The sequence below is a fragment of the Sciurus vulgaris genome, assembly GCF_902686455.1.
Source record: "Sciurus vulgaris genome assembly, chromosome: 10".
Lineage (NCBI taxonomy): Eukaryota > Metazoa > Chordata > Mammalia > Rodentia > Sciuridae > Sciurus > Sciurus vulgaris.
Window position 1 is genome coordinate 137,507,152 of NC_136470.1, and position 19,109 is coordinate 137,526,260.

At 41.4% G+C, this 19,109-nt stretch overlaps 1 protein-coding gene across 2 annotated transcripts in view; it reads left to right on the forward strand.

Moving 5' to 3' along the window:
- VEPH1 (ventricular zone expressed PH domain containing 1) overlaps positions 1-18,609 on the forward strand; it is a 238,800-nt gene extending 220,191 nt beyond the window's left edge. For both annotated transcript variants that reach the window (XM_079100391.1, XM_079100395.1), the window contains 2 exons: positions 12,800-12,936; positions 18,291-18,609. In XM_079100391.1, the coding sequence (XP_078956517.1) occupies positions 12,800-12,936; positions 18,291-18,527 (374 nt within the window). In that variant the 3' untranslated portion in view covers positions 18,528-18,609. The remainder of the gene's footprint in view (positions 1-12,799; positions 12,937-18,290) is intronic.
- The last annotated feature ends 500 nt before the right edge of the window (positions 18,610-19,109 follow it).

Here is a 19,109-nt window from a genome sequence, read left to right on the forward strand (position 1 = left end):
CAGAAAACTGTGCCCCAGCTTGTTCCAAGATACTGTGGAATATCCACAACAAATCAAATCCACACTTCATTAACCGACTCAGATATGGAACTTTTTCCTTGCCCCTCCTCCACTCCTTCCACGTTTCTGTGTCCTGGACCTTCCTCTGTCAAACCTCCCACACTCTCCTTCTCTTGCCCACTCACTCTCTCACACTCACACTCACACACACATTCACATATGCACCTGGACACACACACACACACACACACACACACACACACACACACATACTCCACAACAAAAGAAACTCCTCTCCCCTCTGTCCTTCCTGTCCCCTGCCCACTTCTGCACTGCACAGAGCATGCTGTCTGCCATCAGTCTCCCACTAGACAGTAACTGCAAGAGGAGGAGCCACACATCACCCATCTTTGTGTGCCCTACCCAAGGCCTGGCACACGGGAATGCCTAATAAGCACTTGGCAAATGGATGCCTAATTCAGTAGTCATGTGAGTGATAGGACAACTATGGAAAAGGCAGGGTTCATTTTGAAATGCAGTCTTAGAGTCTAACTTAAGGAAATTTAACACTTTATCAAAAATTTTTATAAGCTAACCAAACGTGTACACTGTGGTGTTCACCTGTAGTCCCAGCTGTTGGGGAGACTGAGGCAGGAGGATCACTTAAGCCCAGGGGTTTAAGAGCAGTCTAGGCAAAATGGCAAGACCCCAACTTAAAAAAAAAAAAAAAAAAAAAAAAAAAAGAAAGAAAAAAAGAAAAAAGAAACCTAACTGAACTGAAGCTTTGAAATAAAAGTTGCTGTGCACAAGATTAAAGGTTAGGCAAGGCCAATTGTCACGTCCTACTCAAAAGCTTCCCACACATGTTCGCACAGAGCCCCTTACAGTCTTGCTGGTCGCCTGGGTGGGAGAGAAGCTGAGCCCAGTGGCCCAGCACCCTCTGGGTGGACTTTCTGTTTCACTGGCACCACTTTTCATCTGCCTTTGCGTGTTGGTCAACAGCCCTGTCCTGATGTAGGTAAAAGTGTCTGGTAAGGCTCAGTTGCAGCAAGCCACTAGTCACTCTGATTACCCACAAACAAATCGCCAGCACAGAAATGTGTTCCCGGTGAAATGCTGCGGAAGCAGTAGATCTGAGCTGTGATGGGAGGGCTAAGCCGCTGAAGAGGGCAGAAGGGGAGTTCCAGGAGAAAACACCCACGCAAAAGCCTGGTGGCAGGAAAGGGCATGGTGGGTATGGGGAACGGAGAGAGTTCTCCCCAGCGCAGTGGAGCACAGGGGAGAAGGATGTGGGTCAGCTGAAGCCGAGAGGCAGAGAGACCAGTCCATGTGAGACCCTGAAGGGTGGTCCCTAAGCTAAGAGTGACGGAAAGCCAGCCCCATGAGATGTCACACAACAATGTCACCATCGATTTCTGCTTTAAGAGATCATTCTGGCCACAGTGTGAGAGGCAGACTGGAAGGGTCCAGAGTCATTCAATGAGGATGCTATTGCTGTTATTTTAGGTAAGAGGTGAGGACATCTTGTGCTAGGGCTATGGAGAGGGGCAGACAGGCATGAGAAAGTAGAATCCTCAATACCGGGGTGATAGACTAGACTGAGTGACGGGACAGTGGGTCTCAGCCTGGTGCAGCAGACCTAGTGGTGTTTCATTTACACAGCTTAGGGAATCCTGGAAGAAAAACAAGCATTTGGGGGAAGAAGGAGGGACAGTGGTGAGTTTTAATTTAAATGAACTGAGTTTGATATACCCAGTATCAAGTAGATGGTGGGAGGTGAAAATTTAGAGATCAGAGGAACCTGCATATGTGCATGGAAATGGTTCCTGTAGAAGTGGTCACTGAACTGTAGAACCAGCAAAGACTGGTCCGGGAGAGTACAGAGTGAAGAGGAGAGAAGTTCCCTAGGAAAAAGCTGGAAAAAAGGCTGAGGAGTGTCCAGAGGGCAGGAGGGAACAGGGAAGTGTTGTGTCCCCGAAACTAAAAGAGAAGATTTTAAGGAGGAGCCAGTGAATAGGATTATATGCTGCTCAGAGGCCATTATCATGAGGACTGATCATGTGCACAGATGGGTGACCCGTAGCCATCAGAGACCACAGAGAGGCAAAGGATTGGAGGCTGCCTCAAGGGAGGAAGGAGGCAAGGGAATGGAGAAGAGTTCTGGCATAAGGAGGAAGTGAGAAAAACGGCAGTGGGTGGAAGTGAAGCAGAGGTGAAGCCCCTGAGTGTGGTTACAAGTCCTCTTTGGGCGGGAGAGATCAGAGTGTGGGAGGGGAGATGATGATCTTTACCGTAAGTTTCTGAGAAGATGGGAAGTGAAAACCTAGGCAGGATAAGAACACCCTCTTGAGACATTTAGTGACTTCGTTCTCTGTGTTTACTAAAAAGCACCGCTATATCTTTTCAACCGGTGAGTTTGTAAATGGAAACAAAACTTCATTCCTAAAATATTTATATGTAAATTAAAAATTATACTTATTCTGCAAACTGATGCCCAGAGCTCTTTTGAATATACTCAGTAGTTTTTCAGGGAAGCCTCTATAACCTCGGCCAACACTCCCACAGTAACACTGATTACAGCTGCCATCTTGTTTCTTGGGTGAGCCTTTGATCAGTGCCTGTTTCTTCCACTGAACAGTCAGTTCTATGAAGTAAGTGGTCCTTCCTCACGCACCCATTCTCAGTCCCTAGTACACAAAAGATGCTCAGTAAATAGTTACCAAATAAATGAATCACCAAAGTTTGTATCTTGGAAGATTTTCAATAGTAAAATTTTTCTCAGTCAAGCAGTGGCAAAAAACAAATTAATGAACTCACAACAGATTCATCTTAGGAGAAAAGGGTAGACACTCATATGATGACATTTGTAGCATACCTTTCATCCCAGATTTATTCTTTGTGTAAGCAATTTTCCAAGACAAGTTCTTTTAAAAGTACTATGATAAACAGATTATTTAGCAGAATGCATGAAGTATTTCATGTGTGTTTATATGCACATATATATGTAAATACATATGCATGGGTATGTATATAAGACCTACAGTATATGATGATGTATATATTCTCACCAAAGTTCCTAATGCAGGACTTGTAAACTCCTACTCACTGCCAAAAGGTTTGTGGCCAAGTGCTAAAGATAGCTGATGGAATTTGTGTTAAGAACTCCATGAAAGGTCCTGCAGGTAACTCCTGTAAAATGTTCTAGAATCCCAGGACAGCAGAAGCAACTGGGAGAGTGGTTAGTACATGCTCAACTTGCACAACCCAAACTCTCCTGGTCACCAAGGCATGAGCAGATCAGATTTCTTTTTCCCAGCACCCAGCAAGCTCTGCAATGTCCAGGCAGTATGGGCAAGTGGTCAGTGACTCAAACAATCCGAAGTCCTATGGCCAGGTGTACCAGTGGTATCTGTCCATGAGATCTTATTAATGGGGCTAAGTGGGACCAACACAGTTTATGTGAAACTCTTATTAAAATGTAATCCTAAAATTGAATGATTGTCTATCTCCCTTCCCTGGTCTTTTCCATTGGTCCCTAAATATTAGTCATCACTTGGCAAGTTTAGCCCAATCTTCTTTGGGTTATAAAGGGACAAAGATGACCACGCATGCCACTCAGAACTCCTGAACAGGTCATCTCCCTGGAGAGCACCCTTAGAATTTTTGTCTAACCAATAAGACAATAAAATCAAATGGTGCAGACATTGATCTGAGCCTTTTCTCTAGAATCTTCTCAGCTGAAGCCAAGGCTATGAATATGATCTTACACTGCTGTCCTCGCCTTTTATTTCATAGCAAGGGCATTTAAATTTCTTTCTACTGTTAGTTTATCAGTTTTATTCCTCTGTACATGAGAGGACCTGCCACTGTCATCTATCACAAGGATGCCAACCGTCTCCTGGAAGTTCTTGGACTAGCAAGAATCACCTGGGAACCTTGTTAAAATTTCAGGAGAGACTACTGCATAAAACTTATTATTGAGTGGAAGAAATAGTCATTAAAAAATAGGCCCCTTGCCCGCCCCAAAATTTGAATTCAGTGGTTTTGGGGTAGTGCGTGGAGTGTGCCTTTTAACAAGTCAGTGGATAATTATGACAGATGGTTCTCAGAACCCAGCCTGCCACACAACTCTGAAGGCTTATACAGTGGTAGTGCTGCTCACTACTCAGCAACTGGTCAGAGAAGCCCTGAAAGCACGCTGTTTGGTGTAGCCATTGAGCAACTGGCACACACCAATTATCCTCAAAGGGGTGCTGTAGAGCCTGCCTTGTCTGTCCTGTTTGGTCCCCAAAGCATCTTGTGGGGCATTACAAAGTCCATGCTGCTCACGCCTCCTTGTTCACACTGCTGATGAAGAAGCGTGGCCTTAGAACACTGCATGGGTGTGTATAAGAACACGCCATCTCCTGTGGTGCTCAGTGATTTCAAAAGCCGCAGACGAGCAGTCTGGTAACTGTGGCTCCCGTGGCCTCTGCACTTACGTGACCCTCTGTAAGCACATCCTCTGCTTGATTAGAACTGGCGCACACGCACACACGCACACGCACACACATGCACACGCGCACACGTGCACACGCACGCGCGCTTGCTCACGCAAAATCAGTAAAACCAGGGAAAGAGATGGAAGTACATTTGAGACTCTCAATACACACAAATAAATTCCCTACCGACTGTGTAGGAGCCATGATTCCCAGAAGCAGAGATTTCAAAATGTGGGTGGATTACATATTTTTTCCCCATCTCTAAATTTAAAAAGTTAGTGTTTGGGGTTTATGTATTTTCTTCCAAAATATGACTACTTTTGAAGGCATTTAACTTTAACAATCAGGAAAGATTATCTAAAAATTCAAAGATAAATTAAATTATGATGGTCTCAAGTATAGAGTATGCAATACAACATTTTTGAGACAAAATTGGCAAATGCCAGAAAGCACACAGGATAAGGAATTTGAGTCTGGATGGAGAGTACTGTCTCCTGTCACTTTTCCAGCTTAGCACAAGGACCAGGGGTGGCCTGGAAAGAGAAGGGAGCAACCACAGACACCATGGGAAACACCCCCAGTGCAGCCAATCCATTATGGAGTTGAACGGAAAATGGCTGTCTTATGAACAAGTCAATCAGTCACTCCAAAACTAGAGTTCACCTTCACTTTGTGATCCTGAAGTGCCTCTCCCACCTGCATTTTCATTAAAGGTATAAGTTCAAAGCCTCAGGCTTTACCTGAAAAGGACTCCCTTTCTCGCTCTGGCTTTGCTCACCGTCCCTAACACTTTTATCTCATGACTCTTTTTTTCTTTTTTTAAAGTGAAGAGAAATACATTTGATTTTATTAGGAATGGGAAGTAATTACTTTTTTTTTTAACTTTGGCTTCTTTTTTTATTTTTATTTTTACAGATTGTATTTTGATTCATTGTACACAAACGGGGTACATTATTTCATTTATATGGTTGTACACAATGTAGATTCACACCATTCATGTAATCATACATATACATAGGGTAATACTGTCTTTCCTTCCCCCACCCCCTCCCACCCCATTTTCCTCTACACCATCTAAAGTTACTCCATTGTTTTCTTGCCCGCCTCCACCACCCCCTAACCCCAGTTATGTATCATTATCCACTTACCAAATAAAACATTCAGCCTTTGGTTTTGGGGGCTTGGTTTATTTCACTTAGCATGATATTCTCCAACTCCATCCATTTACTAGCAAATGCCATAATTTTATTCTTCTTTGTAGCTGACTAATATTCCATTGTGTATATATATACCACAGTTTCTTTATCCATTCATCAACTGAAGGGCATCTAGGTTGGTTGCACAATCTAGCTATTGTGAATTGAGCAGCTATGAACATTGATGTGCTGCATCACTGTAGTATGCTAAGTTTAAGTCCTTTGGGTATAAATCGAGGAGTGGGATAGCTGGGTCAAATGGTGGGTCCATTCCAAATTTTTTGAGGAATCTCAATACTGCTTTCCAGAGTGGCTACACCAATTTGCAACTCCACCAGCAATGTATGAGTGTGCCTTTTTCCGTGGGGAAATCCACACCAACAATTACTATTGCTTGTGTTCTTGATAATAGCCATTCTAATTGGAGTTAGATGAAATCTTAGGGTGGTTTTAATTTGCATTTCTCTAATTACTAGAGATGATGAACACTTTTTCATATATTTGTTGATCACTTGTATATCATCTTCTGTAAAGTGTTTACCCAGTTCCTTAGCCCATTTATTGATTGGGTTCTTCGTATTTTTGGTGTAAAGTATTTTAAGCTCTTTATAAATTTTGGAGATTAGTGCTGTCTGAGGTGTGTATAGAAAAGATTTTCTCCCACTCTGTAGGCTCTCTTTTCTCATTATTGATTTGTTTCCTTTGCTGAGAAAAAGCTTTTTAGTTTGATCCATCCCATTTATTGATTCTTGCTTTTATTTTTGTGCTATGGGGGTCTTGTTAAAGAAGTCTGGTCCTAAGCCAGCATGATTAAGATTCGGGCCTACTTTTTCTTCAATTTGGTGAAGGGTCTCAGGTTTAATTCCTAGATCCTTGATCCATTTTGAGTTTTCTACAGGGTGAGAGATAGGGGTTTAATTTCATTTTACTGCATATGGATTTCCAGTTTTGCCAGAACCATATTTTTAATGGATGCAAGAAAGCATTTGACAAAATACAACACCCCTTCATGCTCAAAACACTAGAAAAAATAGGGATAATAGGAACACATCTCAACATTGTAAAGGCTATTTATGCTAAGCCCATGGCCAACATCATTCTTAATGGAGAAAAACTGAAAGCATTCCCTTTAAAAACTGGAACAAGACAGGGATGCCCTCTTTCACCACTTCTATTCAACATCATCCTTGAAATACTAGCCAAAGCAATTAGACCAAAGAAATTAAAGGGATCGAAATAGGAAAAGAAGAACTCAAGCTATCACTATTTGCAGATGACATGATTCTATATTTAGAGGATCCAAAAAACTCCACCAGAAAACTTCTAGACCTAATAAATGAAATATCAGGATATAAGATCAACACACATAAATCTAATGCATTTCTATTCATAAGTGATGAATCATCTGAAAAAGAAATGAGGAAAACAACTTCATTCACAATAGCCTCTAAAAAAATAAAATACTCGGGAATAAATCTAACGAAAGAGGTGAAAGCCCTCTTTAATGAAAACTACAGAACATTAAAGAAAGAAATTGAAGAAGACCTTAGAAGATGGAAAGATCTCCCGTGTTCTTGGATAGACAGAATTAATACTATCAAAATGGCCATACTTCCAAAAGTGCTATACAGATTTAATACAATTCCAATTAAAATCCCAATGACAGAGATCCAAGATGGTGGACTAGAGGGAGGCTGCGTTCCTTGTCACTCTGTAACACCGGATTCAAGCAGAGGATATCTGTTTCTCCGTGAGGCAGTTTTTGCTGCTTATCGATCCCCTGGTGTTTACCCAATTGTCTGCTGTGATGAGCTGCAGTCTGCCAGCATATCAACACCTTTTTTGAGAGCAGATTGCTCACTGTCAGGCATCTATCATCCGCTATTTGCCTGCCTCTCGCCTGTCCATCGCCTGCCTTACCCCTATCCATCACCCAATGCTCCAGGTTCACCTCCCGATCGTCCGACAACAGTCAGCAAACTGATCGCCAACCACCAGTGGAGCACCAGCTCCTGCTGCTGCCTGGAAGTTCACAGTCACAGTACCTGCAGGTTTGATTACACGTGGCTGCCGCCATTTTGAGACAATAGCCAGGCCCCGGAGGACTCCTGGCCGGACTGACTGAGCCCTGTCTCCAGGATCCCTTTCATCACAATGAAAGGATGATGATTATCATTTTTGCTTAGCATAATTATGATGTTGGTAACTGCTGGTTATTGCTCCTTACTATGGCCAGGTCTTGGTTGGCAGCCACTGTGAACCTTCTTGCCACTTTTATGTCCCTTTACTTATAGTGGGCATAGTGCACTCAGGGGTATATGGCTCGAATTCAAATTCAGGCTGAATTCCAGCTCCCCTCCCCACCCTGGCAGAGTGCCCTTGTGCACAACCCACATCACCATGCATATCGCCCCTATAGTTAAGCACAACTCTAGAGGGAGGAAACTGAAGCTTACTAAGATTAAATGACGTACCCAAGACCAGCCAGTCATAAAGGACAGTGTCCTTGCCCCACAAATAATAGATCAGAGAAAGTCCACACAGTCCTATGTCATCTGTTACATAAGGAGCAAATATGACACACTGTATTTAATTAAAATTAGTCAAAAACATTCAGAACTGCCATGCACTTTGAGATGCAGACTTTAAATCATTAAATTCTTGTGTTCCTAAGATGAAAGGGGTCATATGTCTTCAAATATTGCCTTTCATACCTTACAAAGCACTAGGTTCCAGCTCACGTGAAGGCTGAGGCTCTCTGGGACTGGCCTCTCCTTGAGTCTCACACCTCATCACTTCCTCTTCTCCCACCGGGTGGGTCTCCAGCTCCTGCCTGGATTCTGCCCACACAGACTGAGTTACAGCTCCCAGAACACAGCTCAAGCCTCTCCCTCAGCTCTGTCCCTCTGCTGGTTTAGTTCTTTTGTTTGGTTTTCAGACTAACCTTCCTCCCTCACCTTCACACCTGCAGCTTGTTCCTGGGAGTTCAATTCCGATAACATCTGCTTGGGAAAGCTTCCCTGCTTCCTCCACCCCAGTTTACACTAAGAGACCCTGAGCACAGCTCTGTCCTGGGTTTAGCCTCTGAACTGTGACTACTGCACTGGCTTCCCTCTTAAATTCAGACTGCCCTGTTGTCCTTGCATCCCCCTTTCCTGGCATGTCCCTCACCTGGTACCTTCCATAATGGCATTTTGAATAAAATAGAGGGAGAATTAATGAACAGCAGAAGGTACTAATAAAAAGTGGAACTCAGTATTCCGTGACAAGAGTTTTAAGACTGTTGGACCATCTCATTAACTGGGAAGCAACTACTGCGGCACTTCATTTGCTTCTAGTAAGTTCCACTCCCGAGGTGTAAAAAGATGTTCCTCTATATTTTGCTTCCCTTTGCTCCTTCCTACCCCTCCTCCAGAACAGGCCATTGCCACCCTGTCTAGTGCTCAAACCACTATGGAATGGGGCACAAACTACCTATAAATGAGCACGCTGCAGATACCGATTCCAACTTTGCCCAATGTGACATAGATCTACGCTCCACTAGCCTGTTCTCCATCTGTCTACCCAGCTCCACGCCCGCGAGGTCATGTGACAGCATCCGTGTTCTCCTGACCCCTGGCTTTTGGTTCTGCTCAGCACTAAGGCACCAGCAGGTGTCACTGTGGAGGAGAATGAGGCAGGTGTTCGAGGTAGCTCCTTCCCTACTTGGCCACTGTGGGCTGACTGGGTCTCCACTCTGAACAGTGCTTGCCATGGACAGGTCTCCCTCAGGATCCCTAACTGTCCTTTCCCTTTCCTCTTCAGGCAGAGAGGTGTTGGACTGCATGGTCATTGGCCCCAGAGAGCTATGGTGCCTGTCCACACCTTGCCCACACCTGTGTAAACTGTCCCTTTATTAACCTCCTCAGTTACCCAGCTGGAGGCCACCTGCTTCCTGCTGGGCCCTCTGTGTACACTGCTGACCCCAGCTGGGGGCCATGAAGCCTTCTGAGCAGTGTTTGGGCCTCAGGCTCCAGCCCCTCACTAGTTCTTTCTACTATGGCTTCAGAAGATCACCCCAAAAAAGTCCATGTGACCTCCCATGACTGAGGCCCAGTCTCCTTCCTGACTTATACCTTGAAAATTGTGGATCAATGTGTCCCCCAACCCCCACCTGTCTTCCCCAGAGCAAATGCCTCAGGACCTGCCTCTGACCCCTTCTTTGTCCCAGCGTCCAGAGCTCCTCTGCACATTCTCCCTGCACTGCAGCCACTTCTGCACTTACCCTGGGAAACGCTTTCCCCTTCCTCATCACTGGCCTCTCTTTCCAACCAGAAGTGGCATTTCGTCTCTTGGGGTAACACTTAGCTTGAACTCCTCCAGGGGCACTGGCCAAGCTGAACACTGAGCTTTGTAAAATACTTTACCTACCCACAAGGTAATAAAGCCAAGCTCCCTGTAAGCCAGGTTTTGTGACCCTTCAGATCTGAACACAGTGATCCAGACGTGTGAGTTGAGGGATGGCCGAGAGAACGGTGAGTGAGTATTTGTCGGTATATTCCTCCTGCTGTGGAGACTCAGCTTTAAGGAACCTGTTATTATTTCACTTTTACTCATCAACTTCACTCTGAGTAGCACCTTCAAAATTCATTTTCTGTCAACAAATATTTTAAACTCTTGATGCACAAAAGGGTTGCAATTAATGTGTAAATATTTGTATTAGCATTCTGAAGAACATGTAGATTGATAGATGTGGTCACAGTGTGGGTTCCAATTGCTATCAAGGGTAGTGTGGGCCTGACACCCAGCTCACCCCATGCCTCTAAGGATCCCTCAACAATCTGGCCAAGTGCTTCTTGTAAACTTTTGTCACGTACAGTCTTCAAGTGAAGCATCTGGATCTACCTTGAGGAGAAACAGAAGTGAATCCCCTGCACCAGACCCAGAGGGTCTGTGCGCTCAGATATTACCAAAGTCAATCATGACTCCAAATCATCCTGGGTGTCTTAACTATTTCCAATATTTCTTTGGGTAAATAAGAAATGTATCATTATTAAATAGTGTTACATTAAATTGCCTTAGCATTAAAACTGTGGCAAGAAAGCAGTGTGATTTCAAACTGGAGTAAAACCTTCAAGGAAGATGGGGGAGGGAAGTAGTGCTACCTGCTGGCATTGACCCAATGACCTCACACACACATCTTGATTTTGATTTTTGACCTCTCAGTTCCCTTTGAGAAGAAGGGGGCTATTGTTATTTCAAGTCTAAACCTTCTTAGTTCATATTCAAAATCCTTGAACATTACAATAAGACTATTTTTTCTAATTTGAAAACATGGAAAAACATTTTTCTAAAATATTTTTAACCTAATTTTTGGCCTGGAATTTTTTTGGTGGTGCTGGTTTTCATTTTTTTTTTTTTTTTTAATTTTGATTTTTGTTGTTGTTTTCCTCCTGAATCTTGAAACTTTCTTTCCTCCTACTGCTAGTGTTGTGACTCTGCAGCATGGTGTGAATAAACACCTACTGAACACCTCCCCACCCCCGTCCAGGCAGACCCCCAGCTGCTCCTGCTGTTTCCTGACTCCTAAAGACTTGCATACTCACCTCCAGGCACCCTCCCTGGTCTACCCTTACAATAACCCTTATCACTACCTAGTAATATATTTTGATACATATTTTCCATTGTTACCCTTAATTTGAAGTTGACAGGAGAACAGCCAATTGAATAGTCATCAGACAAGGAGAAAAAGTCAAACTATCTCTAATAGAACTTTGCTTATGAAAACAACCTTTTATTATCCTTACCCTGGAAGTGCTCTTGCCAAGATAGACAATCCACCTGTCTGAGGTAGTTATTTGACCTACATTAGGAAAAAAATACCTGATAGTGTAGAAAAGCAGGGTTGTTCTCATATGGTCAAACAGGCACCGTCCAGTTTTTCCAAAGCAGTGGAACAAATTTCATTACTTCAAGGTGCTATGAAAACAACATAAATGTACATAACTAAATGTCACCCTGCTCTAAATGGAGCTTCCGTTGTCCATCCGCACTGAAACCACAGACTTTCACATAAGTTTAATGAGTTGATCTTATGTCATTGGTCAAAAGAATGAAATTCTTTAGTATCTCAACTTCTGACACTAATGGATCTTCTCATTCTGAGATCATGTGTAATCACAGTCTGCATCAATGCAAGACTCATTCAGGAAATACAGACTCCCTCACTCTGCCAGGTGCTGAGTTAGACACCTGGTGATTGAGTAAGCAAAGCCCCTGCACCTGGGCCCCTTCAGCTGAGTTGGGACACAAAGACATTAGTCAGACAAACACCAGTGACCATCACAAATGCTGACGGCTGATAAAAAGAAACATTCTATGAGAGCCTGTATAGGGGAAGCCACTCTGGCCTGGGTGTGGGAACGGTGTCTTGAAGGAAGCATTTCAAATAGAAAGAAGCAGTCAGTTGTTGACTAAGGAAAATGGAAGTATGGAGAGGAGAGAGAATGTCTGAGTGTGTCAGTCAAAATATGTACAAGAGATTTGGGTATGTTTGCCTTACAGTTTAGTGTGATGGCTTTAGAAAACTCGTCTTTTGGAGCAGTATGTTGACCTTTGATGCCAAATATTTAAATATACTTGTTTTATGATTATTTATTAAGCTATATTTCTAAGCAGTTTACGTGTCATAAAGCATGGAAACTTGCGTTTTATTATCTAGTTATTGGAAAAATCAAAAATAGGAAATGAGCTTATGGCACACTATTTGGGGCCAACATTTCATACTTGTTGTAAACTGATTTGGTCATTCTGACCTAAGGAACAGAAGACATAGAATAGAGGGGCCAAGAAGTGCAGGGAGTGGTGTGTCCTATGAACCCAGGTCCCCTGGACCAGATGCTCCTTTGTGAGCTAATAATTCCTTTTGAAGATCTTAGTGAGGGCTTCATACATTCTCATTATTCCTGTCTGAAGTGTGCATCCTTTCAGAGACAAAGGAAGGGTTAACCAAATTCACAATTTATTAACCCTCTTTTCAGATATGCTTACTGAGTTCTGGTTCACTGTACAATTCTGACTCTTGATCGCTTGCCAAGTCAATAAAGGAAAATGAATGGCTTGATTGCTCTGTCACCCCAACAGTTATAAACCAAGATGGCCAGCCTCTCATCGAAGGGAAACTTAAGGAGAAGCAAGTCAGATGGAAGTTCATCAAAAGGTGGAAAACTCGTTACTTTACACTGGCTGGAAATCAACTTCTGTTTCAAAAAGGAAAGTCTGTAAGTTGTTCCATCATCTATCTTGCTTGCATTTTTAAGGCCTTGATCTCCACCAACTCCTTAGGTATTTTGTCTTGAGTTAAACTTTTGATAATTTTTTTCCATTTACAATCACACAGTATAATTTTGTTGCAGATGTCCCTTTGTCTATTCTAATTCTTATTTTAGTTTGCTCACAGTCATTTATTATGGGAGCTTTTTTTTTTTTTTTTTTTTTTTTTTTTTTTTTTTTTTGCAGTGCTGGGGATTGAACCCAGGGCCTTATGCATGCGAGGCAAGCACTCTACCAACTGAGCTATATACCCAGCTATGGGAGCTTTTTTTAGTTGACATAAGCTTTAGAAATTAAACTGAAGAGAAACTACTTTGTGGTCTTGACTCAAACATGGTGCTATTGTCTTCTTAGGGACCACCTACAGAAATTTATGGCTTATGATATTGCCTCTGGTTTTCAAAATAGCTACAGGTTATATGAATTGGAGGGCCAAAAGGGGAATAGTAGACAGGAAGGAAGAAATAAAAGTTGATGTAAATATATTTTATATTAACAACATTTCATTTTTTATTTTATTTACTTATTTATTTTTGGTACTGGATACTGAACCCAGAGGTGCTGAACCACTAAGACACATCCCCAACCTTTATATTTTTTATTTTGAGACGCAGTCTTAGTAAGTTACTGAGACTGGTTTTGAATTTGTGATGCTCTTGCATCCATCTCTTGAGTCACAGGGATCACAGTCCACCATGGCCAGCTAACAAAGTTCAATTCTGATTAGGGAAAATATTACCATCTTTCATTCATTTGACATTCAGTTAATGAGTAGAATGGAATTCTAGCAGAGTTAATAAATATTAATGTAATTTAAAATCTGAGCTAGGATGCTCAGTAAGTACCTGGATTCTATACTTTCAGTGAGATCCTCTGAAATAGCATCCCATCCCAGTCAAGTGGAACAGTTATCCTCTTTCCTTCTTTTCATGACAGTTTTGTTCATTATTAAGCTCTGCTCATTCAGGATTGGAGCATGGAATCTTGAACTACTTCTTGGCCACTTTGAAACGTAGTCATAAGAGCACGTATTCAGTGTCTGTCATGTGCCACACTGCACAGCCTCACACAAGCCTCAGATCAATGCCATGAGGCCAGCACTACTATTATAGTCATATTGCCAGTCAGGAATCTGAGGCTCCAAGAGGCTGGCTTGCCCAAGGGCATTACTGATAAAGTGAGAGAGGGTTTCAGTGGAGTCCAGCTTAGGCTGCGACTCCAGAGCATGTTCTTAAATGAGGATGCACTGCTGCTTCCATGCACACTTAAAACATAGAGCCAGTGGTGAGTTGTACTAGTCAGTGGTCTCCAAAAAAACAGAACAATAGCATATAGAGAGACATAGAGGGGATTTACTGTAAGAATGGACTCACACAATTATGGAGACTGAGATGTCCCACAAGATGTCATCAGCATCTTAGTTAGAGCACCAGGAAACTGACAGTGTGATTCAGTCCAAAACCTCAGGCCTGGGAAGCAAGAGAGAAATGCTGTAATACCCAGACTGAGGCCAGAGGCCTAGAACTGGGGGTGAACCTGGGGGAGGACTGGTTTAAGTCCCAGTGTCCAAAAAGGTCCAAGTACAGGAGCTCTGCTGTCTGAGGCCAGGAGGTGGATGTCTCAGCTCAAGAAGAGGAAGCAAACAGCCCTTCCTCCACTTCTTTCAGCCATAGTGTATTAGATACTGATGATAGCAAGTCTCCTTTACTCATTCCGATTTCAATCTCTTCTGGAAACACCCCCACAGACACACTCAGAAATCATATTTTAACAACTATCTGGGTATCCACTAGCCCAGTCAGGTGGACATGTACACTTCACCACATCAACCAAAAGATCCCTAATTAATTAATTAAAGATGTTAAATTAGTTAAAAATCTCAATTCACTCTGGGTATAGGCACTATATATTTATAGTTCTCAATACAAACTTTTTTTGAAAAATTTACCTAATAGAAATTAAATATGGTATATCACAAATTCTGATCTCTGCTTTTAATTAATAAAACTTTTTGCTAGGTTTTCTGTTTTTGTTTTTGTTTTTTTGTGGTGCTGGGGATTGAACCCAGGGCCTTGTGCTTGCCAGGCAAGCACTCTACCAACTGAGCTATCTCCTCAGCCCCTTTGACAGGTTTTTAAAATATTTTTGCAACATTTTCAACTCACATTACTTCATCTGCATCATAACATACAAATGTGAATTTTTCTGTGGCTGGATTTTTTTTTAATTTTTTTATTTGTTCTAATTAGTTATACATGACAGTAGAATGAATTTTTGTGTTTTGATAAATCTACACAAATGGAGTATAATTTCTCATTTTTCTGATCTTACATATCATATGATCACATTGGCCATGCAGTCATATATGTACATGAGGTAATAATGTCTATTTCACTCCACTATCCTTCCTACCCACATACCCCTTCCCCTCCCTTCATGGCAACTTCAACTTAAAACAGTTTTTGGAGGTTTGAAGGAAAATTTTTTTTTGACTAGGTTCACATTGAAGCATTTTTAAAGTGCTTAAAATGATCATCTGAATTTCCTGTATTTGTTCAAGAAATCAGAAATAGAAGTGGAGATGTAATGATTTTTCATACCCCTTAAGAAAAAGCAGAGTTAGTCTATAAGAATATTTTTCCAGAACACAAATAATGACCTGTATACTTTTTAACTCAGGACTTTTTTTTTTTTTTCAGCAGGGATTGAATCCAGGGGGAACTTAACCACTGAGCACTGAGCTACATCTACTTTTTATTTTGGGGCTTTTTTTTTTTTTTTTTAAGAGATAGCATCTTGCTAAGTTGCTTAGGCCTCACTAAATTGCTGAGGCAGGTTTTAAACTTGCAATCCTCCTACCTTAGCCTTGCAAGCCACTGGGAAAACATGCACCACAGTGCCTGGCTTAACTCAGGATATTTGAGTAAAGTTTAAAGAATAACTTATTTTCTTAAGTTTGGGGATTGGTTTGATTTGGGATTATTGTGCTATTTTGTTTTGCTTTATTTTGTTTAGCCCAAGTAGTAAATTTGTAGATTTTATGTTAAACTAAAGAAAAAGAAGACGAGAACAAGCTAGTTACAATTAGTATCTTGTATGACATCTTGTCAGGGAATAGTGGTTTGGCATTCAAAAAATCTGACAGAACATGTGGCTCAAATTGTAGGAAATAACATGATACAGCATGAAGACCACAGCAAAATACCTCTAATCTCCAGGGATACAACTTGCCAGTGGTCATTAGCTGAAACTTCAGCCACATCATTAAAAAGTCATTCTTTTAAATGAGGGAAATGTGCATTTTTTAAATTAAAACTGAGGCTGAAAGACTACAGTGCGATTTTTTTTACTTTTGCATCATTAGGGTCTTGATCTCTACTAACTAGTTAGGCCACAGTGTCCTTTGACTTTCTGTTTATTCCTATTTTAATTGATTCATTGTTCCTCCTTAGGTTACTATGATAATTTTTTAGTTTCCTCATCAGTTCCTCCATGTATCAATTTCTATACCTTAGACTAATTGGAAGAACTATAATTCTATTACTTTAATTTAAACCAAATTCAGTTAATAAGGCATTGTCTAGTGTATGCATCTTCAGACTTTCTCCTGCATATCCCCTAAAATAACTTTGAAAACTTTGTGAAATACCTTGCAATATTTTCAGTTGCATCAACACCTTCATTATAAGTTTTAACAGTTGCACAGACTGTAATTTTCATTGTATTATAAATATTGACACTTAAAAATAGAAAGATCCCATCTCTCCTTTAAATATATTTATTAGAATAAAACACCAAAGCACTTTGATCCCTGACATCATTAATTTTTAAAAATACATAAATTAACATGTTTTCATGGATATTTACATTGCTTTTTGCCTTGAAATAATATTTGTTGTATCTCCCAACATCATTTATCCCAATCTCCCTATAATTTTCACTATAATAAAACTATATGTATAAATTGAATTTTTTTAACTTCTTGTGATCATCAGTCTCTAAATATTAATATTTTCTGATTTATCCTTTTTAGAATTTATATCAGTTATGATATAAACCAAATTTAATAAACAACTATTAGATATTAGAAAAGGAAATGTTATGTCCTAATGAAACTGGTGGAGAGTGACTGTTTGCTTGGTTGACAGATATTTCTGACACCAATATATTAAATTGTGTTTTTGTGTGAAGCTCCTGAGATTTGTCCAAGTGGGACAATACACCATAAGAAGGCTAAGATGGCTGAGAAGGGTGCCTTCTCGTGGTAAATGAAAGAAGGGTAACTGTAAATGGGGGTATGGGAGAGGAAAATGGACAAGATTCTCAACCACAGGTGCGTTCTCTAGTAGAAAAAAATGTATTCAGGAACCTCAAAGACCTGAAATTGCTTTCAGGAAATATTTAATTGCCTTAAGACAATTGTGCTAGCCCAGTGTGAGAATCCTGGAGCTGCAGAGATCCTTAAACCTCTGTTTTCATTAAAGACAAATGATGCTTCATTAAATGTTCTTTCATCTCACGGGTATAGACAATACATGCTACAGAAGTTTGGAAGAGGTTTGGAAAAGTTTGATCTACTTAAACACTGGATCCCAGTTTATTCCATTACGGTCTCATCCAAACCTCTCTCACAGGTAGCACAAAGGAAATTTCTTTGTTGTGCCTCCAAAACTCTCTGAAATTCTGAGTTAATAGAACTCCAAACTGTACTGCTGTCTTCAACAGAAAATGACAGAAAATCAAAGCACTCTCCCCACTCCCAAATACTAATAACGTTCTATAGATCGCTATCTTGTGCCAACTTATGATACTACAATGAAGACCCAATTGCCTACTCCCTTGGTTTTCTACTGGCTCTTTGGGGCCTTCACATCCCAAATAGCAAAGGTCTTGAGTCACAGGAAGCAAAAGGGTTTGCCCTTGTTTAAAGCCCCTGGCAGCCAGGTGCTGTGAAGCATGCCTGTAATCCCAGCAACTCCAGAGGCTGAAGATCATGAGTTCAAAACCAGCCTCAGCAACTTAGGGAGACCCCCAAGTAACTCAGTGAGATCCTATCCCTAAATAAAATACAAAATAGGGCTAGGAATTCAATCTCCGGTACCAAAAAAAGTGCCCCTGAGTTCAATCTCTGGTACCAAAAAAAAAAAAAGAGTTGGGGATATTGTTCAGTGGTAAAGCATCCCTGGTTTCAACCCCTGGTACCAAAAAATAATAAAATAAAATAAAATAAAACCCCTTAGAAGCCAGAGCACTAGCCTACAGCAGGAGCCAGCTCATCTTCTGTCCTCTCCATGCATTTCAGAAAGATGATCCTGAAGATGCCCCAATAGAGCTCAGCAAGGTACAGAGTGTGAAAGCTGTGGCCAAGAAACGCAGGGACCGCTCTCTCCCTCGGGCTTTTGAAATCTTCACAGACAGTAAAACCTACATTTTCAAGGCCAAGGATGAGAAAAATGCAGAAGAGTGGCTGCAGTGCCTCAGTGTGGCAGTTGCCCAAGCAAAAGAGAGGGAAAACAGAGAAGTGACCACGTATCTGTAGGAACTTAACTCCAGCCTCCCCTGAGCATGCCCAGTGGGCGTTGCCGTGGCAAGAAAAGGAGAGAAATGCACCAGGTCAGGCTGTGCCTGCAATGGCAGGGTTCTCAGTAGGCTTCACCCCTAACGCCTGCTGTCTTAACTCCAGGAAGCAGCAGAGAGAGCCACAGAGCACACACCCTCAGGGCTGTGGGCCAGGAAGGCAAGTCACCAATGCAGGAACTCCTGTAGAAATGTCTTTGAAACTATATGAGAACATCAAGTGAGGCTGAACTGCCTGAGGAAAGACTGGTGCTTCTGATGGAAACCAGTCTGCAAAGGTATTAAAAGGAAAAAAGCTATTAGAAAAGTTGAATTAACGTATACTGAAGAAAATCATTTAACTTACTATAGACACATAATCACATTTATCCTCTCCGTATGAAGGAGGCTAAACATGGTAAAAATGGTTCTCAAATTAAGCCACTATGTAAGTAAATGTCTGTCTTTCAGAACTACTTATTTAATTATTCCTTTTAGGATCTTATAATCTAAAGTTTAGAGACTTGGACCTATCTCCTGCCCCAGGCAGTAAGAAAACTGTTTT